Source organism: Pan paniscus, chromosome 11 (genome assembly GCF_029289425.2).
Source record: "Pan paniscus chromosome 11, NHGRI_mPanPan1-v2.0_pri, whole genome shotgun sequence".
Classification (NCBI taxonomy): Eukaryota; Metazoa; Chordata; class Mammalia; order Primates; family Hominidae; genus Pan; species Pan paniscus.
Window position 1 is genome coordinate 104,185,704 of NC_073260.2, and position 12,226 is coordinate 104,197,929.

A 12,226-nucleotide genomic window follows, 5' to 3' on the forward strand; every position below is an offset into this window, starting at 1 on the left:
GAAGGTCTCACCCAGATGCTGATGACTACTTATCAATTGGAGTGCTGAAGATATGAGTGGCTGTGGCAATTTTTGAAAATAAGACAATGCAGGCCAGGCGTGGTGGCTCATGCCTGTAATCCCAGCACTTTGGGAGGCCAAGGCGGGTGGATCACAAGGTCAGGAGATCGAGACCATCCTGGCTAACACAGTGAAACCCCGTCTCTACTAAAAATACAAAAAAAAAAAAAAAAAAAAAAAAAATTAGCCGGGCGTGGTGGCGGGCGCCTGTAGTCCCAGCTACTCAGGAGGCTGAGGCAGGAGAATGGCGTGAACGAACTTGCAGTGAGCCGAGATGGTGCCACTGCACTCCAGCCTTTGTGACAGAGTGAGACTCTATCTAAAAAAGAAAAGAAAGAAAGAAAATAAGACGATGCAGTTTGCTGCATGGACTGACTGACTTTTGCAAAAGATTTATCTGTAGCATGTGAGGTTGTTTGATAGTGCGGTAGATCTTTTAGAAGTGGACTCAATTCTTTCAAATCCTGCCACTGCTTCATCGATAAATTTATATAATATTCTAAATTCTTTATTGTCGTTTCAACAATGTTCCTAGCATTTTCACCAGGAGTAGATTCCTTCTCAAGAAACCAGTTTCTTTGCTCATCCATAAGCAGCAACTCCTCATCCATTCAAATTTTATGAGATTGCAAAAATTCAGTCACATCTTTAGACTCCACTTCTAATTCTAGTTATCTTGCTGTTTCCACCACATCTGCAGTGACTTCTTCCACTAAAGTCTTGAACCCCTCGAAGTCATCCATGAAGGTTGAAATCAGCTGTTTCCAAACTCCTTTTAATGTTCATATTTTGATCTTCTCTTGTGAATCATGAATGTTCATAATGGCATCTAGAATGGTGAATCCTTTTCCAGAAGGTTTTTTATTTACTTTGCTCAGATATATCAGAGGAATCACTATCTATGGCAGCTATAGCCTTACAAAATGTATTTCTTAAATAGTAAAACTTGAAAGCCAAAACTACTTCTTGATTCATGAGCTACAGAATAGATGTGTTAGCAGGCATGAAAACAACATTAATCTCCTTGTGCATCTCCTGCAGAGCTTTCAGGTGACCAGGTACATTGTCAATGAGCAATAATATTTTGAAAGGGATCTTTTATTGTGAGTAGTAGGTCTCAACAGTGGGCTCAAACTATTCAGTAAACCATGCTGTAGGCAGATGTGCTGTCATTCAGGTTTTGTTGTCCCATTCCTATAGCGCAGGCAAAGTAGATTTAGCATAATTCTTAAGGGCCCTAGGATATTTTCAGAATAGTAAATGAGCATTAGCTTCAACTTAAATTCACCAGTTGCATTAGCCCCTAAAAAGAGTGTCAGCCTATCCTTTGAAACTTTGAAGCCAGGCCTTGACTTCTCTCTAGCTATGAAAGCTCTAGATGGCATCTTGTTCCAGTAGAAGGCTGTTTCGTCTACATAGAAAATTTGTTTAGTGTAGCCACCTTCATCAATGTTGTTAGCTAGATCTTCTGGATAACTTCCTGCAGCTTCTGTATCAGCTCTTGCTGCTTCAACTTGCACTTTTATGTTACAGAGATGGCTTATTTCCCTAAACCTTGTGAACCAACCTCTGCTAGCATCAAACTTTTTGTCTGCAGCTTCCTCATCTCTCAGATTTTATAAAATTAAAGCGAATTAGGGCTTTGCTCTTGATTAGGCTTTGGTTTAAGGAAGTGTTGTGGCTGGTGTGATCTTATATCCAGACCACTACAACTTTCTCCATATCAGCAATAAGGCTGTTTTGCTTCCTTATCATTCATGAGTTCACTGGAGTAGCACTTTTAATTCCATTCAAGAACTTTTCCTTTGCATTCACAACTCGGCTAAATATTTGGTGCAAGAGGCCTAGCATTTGGCCTGTCACCTCTTGACATGCCTTTCTCACTAAGCCTAATCATTTGTAGCTTTGATTTAAAGTGAGAGATGTGTCTTGGTGCAGTGGCTCACGCTTGTAATCCCAGCACTTTGGGAGGCCAAGGCAGGTGGATCACCTGAGGTCAAGAGTTCGAGACCAGCCTGGCTAACATGGCGAAACCCCATCTCTACCAAAAAAAATACAAATTAGCTAGGCGTGTTGGTGCACACCTGTAATCCTAGCTGCTCGGGAGGCTGAGGCAGGAGAATGGCTTGAACCCGGAAGGCAGAGGTTGCAGTGAGCTGAGATCCTGCCATTGTACTGCAGCCTAGGCAACAAGAGTGAAACTCTGTCTCAAAAAAAAAAAAAAAAAAAAAGATTTGTGGCTCTTCCTTTCATTTGAACATTTAGAGGCCATTGTAGGATTATTAATTGGCCTAATTTCAGTATTGTTGTATCTCAGGGAATAGGGAGACCCAAGGAGAAGAAGGGAGTTGGTGATTGACAGGTTGGTGGAGCAGTTAGAGATACACAACATTGATTAAGTTTGCTATCTTACATGGGTGCGGTTTGTGGTGCCCCCAAAGCAATTACAATAGTAGCATCAAAGATCACTGATCTCAGAACACCATAACAGGTATAATAATAATGAAAAAGTTTGAAATGTTGCAAGAATTTCCAATATGTGATGCAGAGACATGAAGTGAACACAAATTGTTGGAAAAATGGCATGATGAAGCAAAGGATGTCTATACTTTTATCACTGTAGAACATACCATTGAAAGAAACTACATGCATAGTGTTTCATTACCCAGTAGGTCAGGTAAGCATGTGGTTAGAGGATCAGCAAGAAGTAGTAAAACATTTTTTTGGTGGTGAGAATTTTGATATTTTACAAACAGGTGTTATATTAACAAGGGGAAAACATCAGAACCTCATTGGACTTCTCTGAATTTTTGGTTTAGCATTCACACATGTGCACGCCCTACATGTATACAGACAAGCACATATTTAAAATGTTTCTTATGGGGTAGGGTGGGGAAAGGAGATTATTATATCTTGCAATCCTTAGGGCCTGTGAAGATCTTCATATAAAGATCTTCATATAACCCTGTTTATGATGATTTTTTTGTGTGTAAAGCAAGTGACCTTCTTTAGTTTATGTAATCATCCTTGGTTTGTTTTTGGAAGATAAATATGACGTTTTAAAAATAAAATACATAACTCACAGTGAACTGCAATTCTGTTGGTTGGGCTTGATGAAATGTAAGACAGTGTCAGCCTCCTCTAGTGGCAGAGTGGCTCTTTGAGCAGTTAACATGCAGGTGAATTCTGTACTAGGCAGGTTAAGTTAGTTTAAGGTGTCTCCCCCACAACATGGTGGTACATGCTTCATAAATGTTTTCATTGAGTGGCAGTTGCGTTCTTTCAAGCTGCCTCTGGGTAAGTCAATATTTTTCTAATTTTTCTCATGATGTATATAGTCATGCTTCCTTAAATTTAAAATTCTTTCAAAAATGTGTTTTTGTGTGTGTGTTTAAGGAAGAAAGGCAGACTAATATAGAATCAGTGGCCTCATCCTGTAGTTTTCACCAGTATCTCTTGTGAGCTTTTTATAAACATGCCTGGATCTCCACTATCAACCTATTAAATCAGAATCTCCTCATATATGGGCTTCTCCCAGCTAATTCTGTTGACTTTCTGTGATTATCGGTTTCTGGGTCCTCGATCAGTGGTTCTCATCAGCATGGTTGGTCCCTGGACCTGCAGCATCATCATTACCTGTGATGTTTTATAAATTCCAGGGTCCTGTCCCACTCACCCATGTCCCTCAACCTACTGAATCTGTAACTCCTGGGTGGGGCTGTAGGCTGTGTTTTAACAAGTCCTCCTGTGGTTCTATTGTCCACCAAAGTGTGAGATTCACTGCCTTAGATCATTTTAAAGGTCTCATCTTCCACAAATGCTTGTTCTGTCCTGACTACTAAAAGCTTTCAGGACATTGCCTTGTTGCCCACTCTTCAGCATTTTATCCTTTTTTATCCAGCTCTTTTGCTTTAAACTTTCTACTTTAATGTCCTTGTAGAATTAATGTCTTTTGTTGTAAAACTTCTCAAATACTTTGTGGCAGAGGCAAGGTCTTAATCATAAATGATGAATAAAAAGCCCTTTTTCCTGTTGTGTTATGTTCCTATTTGTGGGTTTTTTGGTGATCAGCAACTGTGGAATTATTAACCTTATTTATGGGTAAGAAGCTAAAAGAAGCCTGCCTCCTGGTTTGGTTCTGAGATTGACATGATGCTTGAGACAGATGAGTAATGTTTCATGTGGGGTAGTTGAGAGATGACCACCATCTTCTCTTGTCATCCTAGCTAATGTCATTCTCAGCAAATAGCTCTGGCAGAGTGGCTCCTTTAAGTCCAATACAATGTGAACTGGCCAGGCAAGATGAGGAATTAGAGCTCTCTCTGCTCACTGTAAGGAAACCTCCTTTACGGCTCCCAGATGGTTTCCAGAGCTATCAAAATAATATCATTTGCAGGCACTTTTCATGGCTGAAAAGAGCAACTTGGAGAGGAAGAGGAGTACTCTGCAAACTCTGGGAGAAATGTTTTACAGCTGGGCAGTGCACATAAATGCCAACTGAATGCTCTTTCAGTTGTGTAACTCGCCATTGGGGCTCAACAGTAGAAGAGCCACTCAACAGAAATGAAGAGTACCTTATAGAGCATTTGTACGTGTAAACCAACTTTTCTTTGTGACCCACAAACAGCAATGTGTAAGACATTGTGCTACAGTACTCAAGTAAATCTTACAGTGCTGAAGGGTTGGTAGGCCGCCTGCTGCTCATTAGAGATCGTGTCTGGCTCTTTTCCTGCAGAATGAGTGCTAGATTGCTGGCACCTGCTTTCCCATCAAGCCTGAGGATGTGAATTGTGCATTAGGAATGTCTGAAAGTGTTTCCTTGTGTCCAAGTTGGTAGAGCTTGGTGCTACCTTGGGAGAAGGGGGTGAGAATTCAGTGCTGGAAAGGGAGATGAACAAAGCATTGGTGAGAAACAAATATAAACTGACTGAGATTCTCATCCTCATTTAGTGATTTCTGGTTGTGCTCTTAGTTTGTCCTCAAATTTGGTCATCTTGAAGTAAAAAGATTTGTTCTATACACAGGAAACCACAAATATTCTCAAATATGTAGTTAAGACTATGAGCATAATAAAAATAGGATGGAAATAAATTTGGTTATAAGAACATTACTAAGTTATTGTGAAATAAATTTAGCCTTAAATATGTAAAATTCAAGTTTGTTGGTATGATTGGTATCTTTGCACACTTAGGTCCATGTGTCTGCATTGCCTGTCTTTACCTGCCATGGAATCTTTCAAAAAAACTGTGGCAGAAGGTGGAACGCAGGGCCTAATGTGCTGTCTTTAGTCACCGATAAAAAGTGCCTCTTGTATACAATGCATTATGCTAAGTACAAGAGGATTACAAGAAGCACAAGACAGACCCCTAATTTTTCAAGTGCTGGCAGTCTACAGACTATCTGGGGAGCAAAGACACATCAGAGGCAGTGCAATACTGTTGTATCTCTAACAAGAAAACATGATACTTCCACTATATTTCAGTGGTTTTGGAGAAGGAAGAGAACCGAGTTGGGTGGGTCAAAGAGGATGTGGAACTTTCTGGTTATAAAAGGATAAGGAGAATTCATAGAGCGTAAGAGATTGGGGTGTATGTATGACACTCTTTCCTTGCCACTTATAGGTTGTGGAATTAAAGAGAATTTACAAAAAAAGAATGGCGACATTTTCCCTTGACTCATTTGGACCTATCTGGGTCTTGTTATGAATATTGGCCTCCATTTGTGAACTGTGGATGAAAAGGGTTAGGGTTGGGTCATGGCCTTGGGCCACAGTTAAATTAACTGGCTCATAATGTGATTGAACTAATGACGTTAGCCTCATTACCACTATGTTTTAACCAGTTGAGTCAATCGAACATTACAGAAAGGGTAATCAAGGTATCTCTTAGAAAGACAGCTGTATTTCTCTAATGACGAGTAATGATGAGCTTTTTTTCATATGTTTGTTGGCCGCATAAATGTCTTCTTTTGAAATGCAAATCAAAACCACAATGAGATATCCTCTCACACCAGTTAGAATGGCGATCATTAAAAAGTCAGGAAACAACAGATGCTGGAGAGGATGTGGAGAAATAGGAACACTTTTACACTGTTGGTGGGAGTGTAAATTAGTTCAACCATTGTGGAAGACAGTGTGGGATTTCTCAAGGATCTAGAACCAGAAATACCATTTGACCCAGCAATCACATTACGGGGTATATACCCAAAGGATTATAAATCATTCTACTATAAAGACACATGCACATGTATGTTTATTGTGGCACTATGCACAATAGCAAAGACTTGGAACCAACCCAAATGCCCATCAGTGATAGACTGGATAAAGAACATGTGGCACATGTACACCATGAAATACTATGCAGCTATAAAAAGGATGAGTTCATGTCCTTTGCAGGGACATGGATGAAGCTGGAAAACATCATTCTCAGCAAACTAACACAGGAACAGAAAACCAAACACTGCATGTTCTCATAAGTGAAGAGTTGAACAATAAGAACACATAGACACAGGGAGGGGAACATCACACACCAAGGCCTTTCAGGGGTCAGGGGCTAGGGGAGGGATAGCACTAGGAGAAATACCTAACGTAGATGATGGGTTGATGGGTGCGGTAAACCACCGTGGCACATGTATACCTATGTAACACACCTGCATGTTCTGCCCATGTATCCCAAAACTTAAAGTATAATAAAGAAGTATTTTATATCTAAGATGAAAAGAGGGAGACCTGTATAGCAGTAAACATAGGAGTGAAATCAAAGCCAGGCCCTTTTCTCATGTAACACCCAAGTGTTTATCTCCTCAAGTTTTTATACTTGTTTCTGCATCTAATAAAAATAAAGTGGGCACAACAAAAGGCAACATGACTCTCCTGTGTTAGTAATTTGACATAATGAAATGCATCACGGTTTTTGCAGAGGATGGTTTGAGCAACAATACTGTTTTCAACTTTAGATGTGTGGTATCCCGTAAATTTATTGATGGTGCCTTTTTATTCTTCTTTAAAGTCTGAACAACCCAGTCCTGCCAGCTCCAGCTCCAGCTCCAGCTCCAGCTTCACACCATCCCAGACCAGGCAACAAGGTATCAACATCTCATGCAAACTAGGAGATGCTTTTCTCATAAAACACCTTAATGGCACTTTGGGAGGCTGACACGGGTGGATCAAGAGGTCAGGAGATCAAGACCATCCTAGCTAACACGGTGAAACCCCGTCTCTACTAAAAATACAAAAAATTAGCCAGGTGTGGTGGCATGCGCCTGTAGTCCCAGCTGCTCGGGGGGCTGAGACAGGAGAATCCTTTGGACCTGGGGCGGAAGTTGCAGTGAGCTGAGATCGCGCCACTGCACTCCAGCCTGGGTGACACAGTGAGACTCCGTCTCAAAAAAAAGAAAACAAAACAAAACAAAAGAAAACCATCTTAATGCCTTGATTTATCACCTTATACTGTTTTATTATTCGAATCATAACTTGGCTTTTATGCAGTTGTATTTATTTCCCTTAGGAATACAGTTGAGTATTGTTCTGATGTACGAGGCAAGGCTCTAGAAATTCCCCTTTTTCCGGTCCCTGCCATCAGATTCTCATTGCTACAAAAGGATTATAGACACAGCCCATCCCAGGGAGTTCCCAAAGGAAATACAATAGCAAAAGCTTTAAGAGGCTTTGACATAGGGAAATAGGTTTTCATCTTTCCTCCTGGACATATTTTTTTCCTACATGTTAATAGTCTTTAAGGCAATACTAATTGGCTGTCTTTTAAATATATATTTTTCTCTACTCATGATCAAGTGTTAACTTGAATTCAGAATAAAGACGTTTAAACTAGAATATTTAACTAATTATATTTTCCATTTTTGTGTATGTGGAAAATCTTCAAATATACACTCTTTTTACATGAAAAATGCATAGGTATCAAAGTAGAATTTGTGTTTTAGCATAGTATTGAACATTACCTTTTTCAATGACCACACTGAATTCCTGATGGCTTTGAATGTTTTGAAAAGGATTAAATTGTTGTGTGTGTTTGGACTAAGGCTAAGCTTCCAGGAAAAAAATAAAATAAAAGACAGTAATCGTTTTGGCTATTCAGAGGTCTTGTTTCACTGACTTCCAAAGAAATAAGCCCACTACAAAAGCAGAAAAATTTGGGTTTTGCAGAATGTGAGATTGTAGGGAGTCAAGATAGTAATAGCTCAGATATCCCTGTCATAGATGAGACTTTAGGAATTGCCTAATCCCGAATGAAAGTGTCTCTCTTTCTTCATTGTCTTTATAACCTCTTCTGTTAAGATTAAAACTATCTATTTTTCATCACATTTAGCCTAGTAAAGTGAAAATAAGCCACACTAATGAATTTGTGTTTGTGTGTGTGTTTTCATTTCTGTCCTGTCCTAGAATAAAATTAGAGTTTGATTTTTTTTCTTTTACCTGTCTGATACTGGATACTGTGCTGATTTTTCTGTGTACCTGATTTATTGCATGGTCTTATTTATGTTTATACATGCTGGTATTGTGCCAGTAATTTCTTAAAAAGTAAAATGAAAATTGGCTGCTTAAAATTGCTGCAACAAGACCTTGTGTCCAAGATCAATATGAAGATCAGAGGTAGGATATTACTCCATGGAATTGAAATACTTTATAATCTGAACTTGACTGAAATGCTTGCTTGACCTGAAATTGACCTTGAAATAAAAGGAACAGCTAAACCTTAATAGATCAAAAAGTACCACACAAAGGCTGCATTGCCAAGAACAAGTTACAACCACAGTGATTTATTAATCTCAACTTTTCAATACATGGATTAACCTAACAAAACATTCAATTTACTGATAGATTTTTCTTTTTCTTTTTATGTATAATTTTTCTTAGGGAAGAAAAATGCACAGAAAAAAATTCCTAGAAAATAGAGATTCTTTAATTAATATTTTGGGAATCGATTATGAAAACAATAGTGTTTTGGCAGAGATTGCATTTTAGAAACTATACCAAATTTGCCTTGTAAATTGTATAAATATATATGATGATTATTTTTAACTGGTGTTCAGTGCTGGTAAGCATCCCCCTGTTTCTAATATGGCTAACTGTGTTTGAGTATATGTTTGATTGCCTGTGGTTCATTGTCATTACTCAGGTCCTTTGAGGTCTATAATGAAAGATCTACATTCTGATGACAATGAGGAGGAATCAGATGAAGTGGAGGATAACGACAATGACTCTGAAATGGAGAGGCCTGTAAATAGAGGAGGCAGCCGAAGTCGCAGGTGAGTATCTTGGAAGGAAAGGGGTTGCCTGTGATGAAGTCAGACTCTTTCACAAGCCCTGCTGGGATAATCACAGCAAAGGTGTGAAACACCAAAAACGGCAGTAGATGGTCACGTTCATTTGATGCAGGGTCTCCTTGGTATGCCTACACATACTTTACAGGGAACTATTTCTCCTTTTTCTCAGAAAGAGGCTTTTCCTCTAAAAATTTTATAGGAAAAAGTCACATTAGATGTCCTTGTCCTTGGAAAAGTATGCCAAGTGGCAGGACTGACTGTTGAACTAAAGTCTGTTTTCATTTGAAGAGTTTGTGTTGATCCACTGCTGGAGATAGTCTCAGAATTTGCAGAAATGTGTTTGCTGTTTCTAGTTAGAAATACATAATTGGCTCCAGTGAATTATGTGTGTGACCTAATTAAAACTAGGATCACCTGTGTGCTTTCCAGAAAATAAATTCCTTTTAAGTGTGCTGACAATTAAGTGCCTTAAGTAGCTTTAATGCTGTGAGGCATAATTCCATGTTATAAGATGGTAATTCATGTCACTTATAATTAATACTCAACTTGAAATTGCCCTGAGGATTTTATTTCTTTATCATGAAGAAAACAAATAGGCATGCTTACTTTAATTTGTCTTGAGTGGAAAAAATACGAATCTACTTGAATTTAAAATCCAATTACATTTATAATATATTGCGTTAAATCTTTCCCTGTTATCCATTACTATGTAGAAGACCCTAAGATTCAAAACAAAAAAAAAAGCAGTCTTAACCCAAACTGGAGAGACTGATGCTTCCTAATTGCCAATGCTTTGTCCTCTGAAAAGAGCCTCCTCAGGGTGTGTGCCCCATTAGATATCTCAGTGACTGTTTTTTATGGTCATATTCAACCCCTGTTTCTCTCCTTGTCTCTCAGACTAACCTGTCAGCATTCCTTTTAAATAGGAGAATATAACCTCTTTAATATGCCCATGGCCTTATAACATTTCCCTTTAGAAGTCTTTTGTCTGATAAAAAGGAAACTGATAGGGAAAAAAGACCTCAAAATGGACTGAAACTTAAAGTAGCTTACTTATACCAACCAAAATCCTGACCAGTGGCTGCTCTCAAATTTAGTTGATGAAAAATGTATGACCTATTTAGATGATTTCCCAAGTTGTTATTTAGAATATCTGGATATTCTGTGATTAGTTGTTGCCCACCTACTTATTGCTGCAACCCCTGAGTCTGTGTGGTCATCATATAGGTTTGTGAGTCATCTGATACAGATACACATTTTTGGGGCTGCTTTTCTTGTTCCCTGCCTGACGTGCTGTGTTAGCATGGCAGTGCCAGTGTAACATTTGATCTTCACTGCACTTGTGAAGTCTCAACTGTTTAATCAGTTTAAATACTCAGCCTTCCACTTCACTCAAGACACATTTTAAAACAGCGCTTCAACTGAACACTTCATTAATGTAATTTAGTTAAGAAAAACAAGTTCTATCAGTTTTTGCTAAAAGGATGTCCCAGTGTATCCTTTTCATTTCCTATCTTGTATCTTGTCTGTCTGAATACATTATAGAGCTAGAATGTGATTGCCTATTCAGAGTGAAAGAAAAACTATCCTGATTTCTAAAACAGTTTCTGTTTCTGAGAAGCATATTACATTAGGTGCTATATAACCAGAGACGGGGGGAGCAAATACGGAAAGAGGACATCTCTGAGGGAGGACTACATTCAGCACAGTAGAATAAATAAATCTCTCCTATTGTGGATAAAAGAAAATTCCATTTTCTTCTGAAAAGAAAAAATGGGGAGGAGGTGGTGTGGATTGTCTTTAGTTCTTTAATTTTTAAAATATATCATTGTAGTTTTCCAAAGCGGTTATCCCAAACATACCATTTCTTTGTGTTGTTGTAGCGTATTTCCAATGAATTGTTGTATCAGTGTTCAGAACTAGAGACAGCCTTGAATAATGACACGGTAGAAATGATTGGTAATGGTCCTAGCATGCCGGGCTCCACATGTTCAATCCTTAGATGTCACTCTGTGCTGTCAGTGGTGCAGGGCTGTTTTCCACATTCTTTATGAAGTTTCATTTATGTGGTTGCTTCTTCCCCTGCAGCGTGTATTCTAGACATGTTTGTAACTTTTTCATCTGTAACAGAGAGGGAGGAGGAAAGGAAAATAAAGGTAGTAATCAACAAACTAATTTTGCTAACCTTCTGTAAGCTTGAGTAGCATGCTTGATCATAGTAGGTAGGGAGAGCAGGAGAAGGGAGATGAATGAGTAAATGACCCCAGTAAAGTATAGTGGCTGAGCACTAGCTTTGGGCCACTTGCTTGTATTTGAATTCCAGAGCCACCATTTTTACCTATGTGACCCTAGATGAGTGACCCAGTCTTTCTGAGTCTCAGTTTACTCGTCTGTGAAACAGGAGATCATGAAAAGAGAAATGGCAGGTAAAGCACTTAACACAGTTCCAGTTACAAAGTAAGCACCAATACGTGTTAGCGGTTGTGAGTTAAAATGAACTTGTCAAGGGTTAGTGTTTGGATTCTGTGCTTTCCACGCCTATTTCTATGGGTATTTCAAGAATCATCTGTTTGTAATGATGTGCATAACTTTTCTCTTTCTTTTCAGAGTTAGCTTAAGTGATGGCAGCGATAGTGAAAGCAGTTCTGCTTCTTCACCCCTACATCACGAACCTCCACCACCCTTATTAAAAACCAACAACAACCAGGTAAATTGTGGGGTTTGCACTTTGCAAGACTCTGCAGAGCTAGGTGTAATCATTTTTACAAAGCATGCAAAACTTTCATCCCTGAATTTTAAACAAACTTCCTCTTGATGCCAAATAGATGGGAGGGAGGCCACAGCCTTTGGAATAAACACATAGTTAGGGTATAAGAGGTTCTGC

At 38.9% G+C, this 12,226-nt stretch overlaps 1 protein-coding gene across 2 annotated transcripts in view; it reads left to right on the plus strand.

Annotated features, from left to right (window-relative positions):
* Positions 1-12,226, plus strand: part of MLLT3 (MLLT3 super elongation complex subunit) — a 277,290-nt gene that overhangs the window by 246,945 nt on the left and 18,119 nt on the right. For both annotated transcript variants that reach the window (XM_034967223.3, XM_003830660.6), the window contains exons 6-8: positions 7,068-7,143; positions 9,195-9,324; positions 11,950-12,049. In XM_034967223.3, coding sequence (XP_034823114.1) covers positions 7,068-7,143; positions 9,195-9,324; positions 11,950-12,049 — 306 coding nt within the window. The remainder of the gene's footprint in view (positions 1-7,067; positions 7,144-9,194; positions 9,325-11,949; positions 12,050-12,226) is intronic.